Source organism: Bidens hawaiensis, unplaced genomic scaffold (assembly GCF_021521415.1).
Source record: "Bidens hawaiensis isolate Kalapana, Puna unplaced genomic scaffold, B.hawaiensis_p1.1 tig00030221_1, whole genome shotgun sequence".
Taxonomy (NCBI): Eukaryota; Viridiplantae; Streptophyta; class Magnoliopsida; order Asterales; family Asteraceae; genus Bidens; species Bidens hawaiensis.
The window spans coordinates 12,695-19,754 of NW_027495030.1; the positions used below are offsets into that span (position 1 = coordinate 12,695).

A 7,060-nucleotide genomic window follows, 5' to 3' on the forward strand; every position below is an offset into this window, starting at 1 on the left:
TCAAAGCCACTAAATTCATTAAATCAAGTATGTTTTTAACACTTAAATGTCGATTTTATGTTATTATAAATGAAATATTAATTGAGTGATTAGTAGAACACATTCCATTCCACTTAATTAACTATTGGATTAAAGGTTGGTTGTCTTGTAGTTGATCATAATATGATTACATAGAATAACCTTTTGAGGTTTTGTTGTTTACACTTTCCACACGTCCAAATCACTTATATGATATACCTAGAAGCTCATCTATGCAATATTATAAAACTGAACCGTACGTTAATTTGTGACTTTGTCACATATATAACTTCATAACCTTTTTCATAATATATTCTTCCATTGTCTCCTTATTTTTCATTTCGTTTTCTCTATGTCGATAGAATGAAAAGAAAATACACGCTGACATCATTACACTGCTCGTGTTTGTTCTCTGGCCTCTTTTTTTTATGCAAATAGGGGCTTTTCTTATAAGCTTTTTATAAAGTGAAAAACAAATTTATGGAGCGAGATGTACAAGATTTTTAATAATTGAGAAACAAACTGATTTAGGAAAATATGAATTTTAGTTAAATTCTAGGGATAAGGATGAGGGATTGGATGTGAATGTCTTGCTAAACGTATCCCCTCCATATGATTTTTACTAAATTAATGTATACCCCCTTTGAACTTATCAAATTAATTAATTATCATTTTCTTTTAACATTATTTACATACATATTAGTTCCTTCAACATTTTGTTTCACTTAATAGTCTCCACTAAATATATAAAATTAAAAACTTTTTTGTTATTATTAATTATCTTTTATTATTATCATGTAAATATTAATTGTTTAATTGTTAATAGTATCAGTCTCTCTCTGACACACATATTTATATATAGTTTTACAGATATAATAATGTATCAACAGTGATAATAATAAATATTATTATGATTAAAGACAATAAACATAAAAGGAGATAAACAAAAAAAAATTAAAACATTAAAGAGAGAAAAAAAAACTTTTAAAAAGACCAATTTTTTTTAAAAAAGGTTAGAGGATAGTAATATGTCAAATAAAATTATTGAATGAAGTTAAAGTTTAGGAGAGGACGGTAAGAAATGAGGAGTACATTTAGGCTGACCCCATAAATAGTGTATTAGTTCATGTGAAATTCCGGTTGTATTCTCCTAATTTAAGTCAGTCATGTTGTTCTAGTTCTAAATGGACATTGGTATATACTTTAAAAGTATATTTAAAGCATGTTTGGGATTGAGTTTGAAAACTGTTTATTGGCTATTTTAAAAAACCATTTTGAAAAGCAATGATTTGAGGCTTTTGGAAAACTGTTTTTTAACCGTTTCAGAAACTAAAAGAAAATATTTTTGTGATTGCCAAACACTTTTTAGCTTATTGGCTTTTAAATACCAATAAGCTAATAAGTTGTTTTCAAACAAAATCGCAAACATGCTCATGGTTTGTCAAATTAAATAAGATAATACGAAAACAGTGAAATTATAAAAATACAACGTTTAAGTAAAAATGTATCTCGTAAAGTTGATTAATGGGCCGATATCAAAGCCCAGGCCCATTTTCAAGAACCTGTTCTTAGCCTCTTAGGTTTTCTTCTTAATTATTCTAACTTTATTTCTCTTTTCATTGGTATCAAAATCTATAGCTATGTTTTTTTTTATATTAATTTCATTAAAAAGGTCATTTGCAAAAGTGTATGTAGGATGTTTACTAAATACATCCACTTTTAATACAAAACATATATTAAACTCGTCACATGAAGAGGCGCTATCTATGATCTGGTTTGAACATGCAAAAATAAATGAAATGATATCGAACGAATTAAAACTCTCATTCCCTAAATGTTCACATCACATGTATATTCACAATCGTGCTCCAAATCCTTAAGATAATGATAGTACCTAGTATGTCGTTTCCTACCACACGACATTATTATGTGTTCGTTTATTTTGTTTCCAACGATCACTGGTTTGTTATTAACCAATTTTTAGTTCGTTATACAACGATCCCTTTACATTAAACGTATCTCTCGTGTGAATTAAAAATCATATATGTAACTTCGTAATAATCAGTATATTAAAAACCCTAATTTTATATTGCATACAAAATTAACTAAACATTAAAAACTTCAACATTAATTAACAAACCCTATAACAAAAAAAAATATTAAAATTTCCCGCCATATTTTCTATTTAAAAACACCACTTCACCGTGGACCGGAGAGTTCTATTGCTTGTCCAAGTAAAGAAGAGTCGGTGAGATCCGAATATCGCTCCGAAGACGACAACTCAGGCGTCCGATACTTCGTACTTGACTCAACTCCTTGTGAAGCTTCCCATTTCTCGGCTAACCCATCGCCTTCTAGCATTCGTACAACTTCAGACATCTTCGGCCTGTGGCCGGGAAGATATTGTGTGCATAGTAATGCCACTTTGACGATTTCCTCTAATTCAATCCTATCGTAATTGTTCTTCAAGTCTTTGTCGACTAATATTTCGAGTTTCTTCTCTTGATGAATCTTTTTCACCTGTGAAATCAAAGTTTATAGATCATTTATTTTCCGGTTTTTATTATATAGACATGTGCGAGGTGATGGAAACACATACACCGGTAATTATGTACATTGTTGATTTTTTTTAATATAAAGATATATCAATATTATACTCAAATTAAAAAAAATATAAAATGTTTGTTTATGTGATGTAATTTTTTTTATAGAAAAAATATTAACGTATGAAAAGGTTATGGTCGACTGGTCGTTTAAAAATCGTAAGGGAAGTTGATTTTCAGTAAGCAATATATTTAAAAGATTGTAATATTTTATAAGCTGTAATAACTTCTTTTAAAATTATGTAAAATCACGTTTTTGTTATCTTAAATTCTTAATATGTATTATAAATTTATAATACAAGTATATATATATATATATATTTTAAAATGTATTTATTACAAATAAAAACTTTTATTATTATATAAATAATAATTAAAAAAAGTTAATTTTTATTTTCCAGTGATATTGCATAGCCGGAATCTTTATTTTCCGGTGATGTAGCGTGGCACAAAAAAAATGAAGAATTGGGTTTACCCAATCAAGCATTGCTCCTTTCTGGTTAGCGGCTTTGCCGAACTCTAAAGCGCATTGACCGGTGATGAGTTCAAGAAGAAGGATTCCGAAGCCGAAAACATCTGTCTTTTCGGATGATTGGCCCGTGGAGAGATACTCGGGTGCTATATGGCCCACGGTACCACGAACCGCAGTGGTTACATGTGAGTCTTGATGGTCCAACAGCTTTGCCAAACCAAAGTCACCAACAACTGCTTCACAACAATCATCAAGAAGTATGTTTGCAGCCTTCACATCTCTATGAATAATTTTCGGGTCACATTGTTCATGAAGATATAGTAACCCTCTTCCGGCCCCTAATGCGATTTTCTTCCGTGTGGCCCAATCCAACACTGGTTTTGCTGTCAAACGACGGGTAGAATAAGTTAGTTACATAGCCCAAAGCGGCCCATGGGCGGGACTTGACAATAGTCGTTTCGGCCCAATGGTTGGGCCCAAACTTTAGTAAAGGGTAAGCCTGATAATAATATTTGGACCATACTATGCGGCTATGCGCACACCACTCAGAGATTATATTGTTGTATAACATTTTCCATATGTGATATCATCTTATAAGGTTATATGACACGTATGATAAAAAAAATGTCATACATGGGCGCAAAAAGTTATATGACATATGTTAGAAAATTTTATATGGGCCGATATTATAATAATAAAGCTTTTATACAAGTTGTTATACAAATTGTTTAAGATGGCCTGTAAAGTTATGTGACGTGTATAACTTTACTAAAAATAACATATGTGACAGTGATGTGATGTGTTTCCTTAGAAGTTATACAGATCGTATAACCTTATATGGCCCGTATAACAACATCCTAGTACTCTAGTAAAAATGGTACCTTTAAGACGCGAAGCCACACTGCCATTGGACATATAAGGGTACACCAACAATTTTTCGGTTGGAGTCATGCAAAACCCGTATAATCTAAGTAGATTCCGGTGTACAGCTAGACTAATCATCTCAACTTCCGTTTGAAACTGCCTCTCTCCACCGGCGGAACCACCATCTTTGAGGCGTTTCACCGCCACATAACTACCATCTTGTAGTTGTCCTTTATAAACATGTCCAAAACCACCTTTACCTAATATGTTCTTGTTACTAAAATTGTGTGTTGCAATTTGAAGCTCCCTAAATTGAAATTTCCTTAGATTTCCTAGTGACACTTCCTCGCGAAATTTATCTGATAAAATTCGATCAAGAATCTTAATAAAGTTAATAATACTCATTCTCATTGCAAACTGAATATTATTTACATTTTACAATGGGCCATATGGGATAGGGAGGCAGGGAGGTCGACCGCCTTAGGCCCGATCATCCCAGACGCCCAAAAATTTTAAAAATATATATATTTATATAAATAAAACTGTATTAGGCCCAATCAAAAGTTTTGTTTAAATAATACTCAATAAGTCAGGCCCAAAATCCAAATCATATACAACACTCGATTACTTTTTATACATGACTTAGCATATTACTTAAGACCCGAATTTATACTCATATAGCGCAAAATTTTTTAGCTATTCTCGGAGACGGCCCTGATTTTACATACCTTTGACATCAAAGAATGGTTCTTGATTGTGCCTTCGCCTCCACCAAATTAACACGAGTCCAAAAATGAGCAACGAGATGCACCCGAGGCTTGTACTAATAGCAAGAGCAAGTTTATGACCTTTTGATCTTGGCATAGTGCTACCACCTTCAAAAAAGATAAAATATTAATGAAGTTTATCTTCACTAAATCAAGAAAGTTTGCATAATATTATTTTACCTTGAGTAGTGTTTAAAGACATTGACATGGGCATAAGTGTCATTCCATAGCACTGTTGTTCGGATCCCGTTCGGCATATTAAAGGGTTCCCAACAATACTGCCACAATAGATTCATTAGATATGTATTTGATCGTGTGCACGCGCTAAGTATTCGGGAGTGATGTAGAGCTTACTTGAAGGTCTTAGAAGGAAACCGAGGAATCGGGCCGCTTAAGTTATTGAATGATAAGTCCCTACATTTAATGCAAAACATTAATATGTAGTTATGTACTATGTTAAGTGGTGTTAAATGTTAATCAAGACTTAAAGAGAAGACATGAATTCTTACACAAAAGCAAGTTGAGTCATATTGGCTACTGATTGTGGGATTGGACCAGAAAGACTATTGTTGTTAAGTCTCCTGTGAAAGTCAAAGTTTGTGAAAGTCAAAGTTAGTCAAAGATCATTAAAAGTTTTAACTTTTAATGTGACATGATTATAACAAGCTTACATGTATTGAAGACTTGTTAATTGACCTAAAGAAGATGGGATTTCATTGGTGAAATGGTTATCAGAAAGATCAATTGTTTGAAGCTTCTTTAGTTTACCAATTTCCTTAGGGATCGGTCCGGTAATCCGATTATTTTGCAATAATCTGCACCAAAATCACTCATTAAACATAATTAAAAGATGCACATTTGACCATTTTTGTAAAGGTTGAATCTTTTTATTGATACTTATTACTTACACAATTTGGAGATTGGTTAATTTGCCAATGCTTGGTGAAAGTGTGCCGGATAAATTTTGGCTTGGTGTTCCCCTAATGATCATTTGAAAAAAAAATCAAATATTAAACAAATTTTCGATTATGATTCAAATGATTACAACAGAGTGGCAGGTAAACCGCAGGTAAAACAGGCAACAAGTTGCATAAATTCTGGCTAAGTGTTCCCCTAATGATCATTTGAAACAAGAAATTTTCAAATATTAAACAAACTTTTCGATGGCCATTCAAACGATCACAACATAGTGGCAAGTAAAACAGGCAACAAGTTGCAGGGCTTGCAAGGCAACCCTATGTTGAACAGCAAAATCGATCCTACTAAAAACAAAGAAAATTTAATGGTTAATGAAGATTGACTTACAAACCAATGACAAGAGATTCTGAAGAGCAAGTAACCATGGTCCAACTACAAGGGTCAACAGAATCAGCATCCCAATTCTCAAGAACACCATGAGGGTCCAACAATGAAGCTTTTATGCCCATCAAAGCTTGAACTATAAAGATTTCAAATACCCACATCAAAAATCTGATTTTTAAGCTTATGAGATCAAGATTCACAAAAAAGATTCAAACCCACCTTCAAAGTTTACACCTTTAGGAGAAAGCAAGCCATTTGAACAACCAAAAAGCATCAAGAAACATATCAAGAACCATAAAGAACCAATCTTTATTTGAACCCTCATGTCAAAAGAGTCTAAAAACTTGAACTAACTCAATGCAAGTTATATGCATGTGCAATGTTTAAGTTGTCAAGGTTGATGATGATTGTATATTTTGTAGCCATTTTACATAATAATCTGATAGACCCAAGAAAAAGCAGTGTGTGTTGTTTTTTGTAGAATAAAGAGAAGTAGCATGCCTGGCACTGGGACAGGAGTAACAAAAAAAATATATGAAAATAATATAACTTTTTCTCATACTTCCTGACAATTTTAGTAAACTTTAAACTAAAATAAAGCAACTAACAAATAAAGGTAAAATTATTGAGGAGTGAGAAATGAATAAATGATGATTGATGGTTTCCCTTAATTCTTTGTTGCTTAAATTATGCATTTGCCATATAAAGGAGAGCATATGGTGATAATGGTGTTTATTTTATATAATCACTCCAAGAATTTTAGCTTTTTTGTTTTTTTTTTTAAATTAATAAAAGACAAATTGATTAATAATTAAAAATATTGTGACCCACATGATCAAACATGTAAATCTTTAATGGGATTTTAGGATTTCCATGTGTAGTTGAATTTGTAGTTTCTTGGTGGATTTTTGTATCCTATCTTTCATTTTCAAGACAGGGACAATTAGGTGTGAAACATTCCATTTAATATTCTCACATATGCTATTAATTTAAGTGGAAAATGGTTGAAATCTTTTAAATTTTAATTTTTCTAA

The 7,060-nt window shown here is 31.9% G+C and overlaps 1 protein-coding gene across 1 annotated transcript; it reads right to left on the reverse strand.

Annotated features, from left to right (window-relative positions):
* Nucleotides 1-2,107: 2,107 nt before the first annotated feature.
* LOC143580084 (protein NSP-INTERACTING KINASE 1-like) lies at nucleotides 2,108-6,713 on the reverse strand. Its single transcript, XM_077063212.1, has 11 exons — nucleotides 6,246-6,713; nucleotides 6,030-6,162; nucleotides 5,633-5,704; nucleotides 5,396-5,539; nucleotides 5,234-5,305; nucleotides 5,079-5,138; nucleotides 4,905-5,002; nucleotides 4,686-4,832; nucleotides 3,975-4,316; nucleotides 3,097-3,476; nucleotides 2,108-2,538 (listed from the first exon to the last, which is right to left on the reverse strand). Exons 1-11 carry the CDS (start codon nucleotides 6,349-6,351, stop codon nucleotides 2,218-2,220), a joined length of 1,875 nt encoding a protein of 624 aa, XP_076919327.1. The 5' UTR covers nucleotides 6,352-6,713; the 3' UTR covers nucleotides 2,108-2,217.
* Nucleotides 6,714-7,060: the final 347 nt, after the last annotated feature.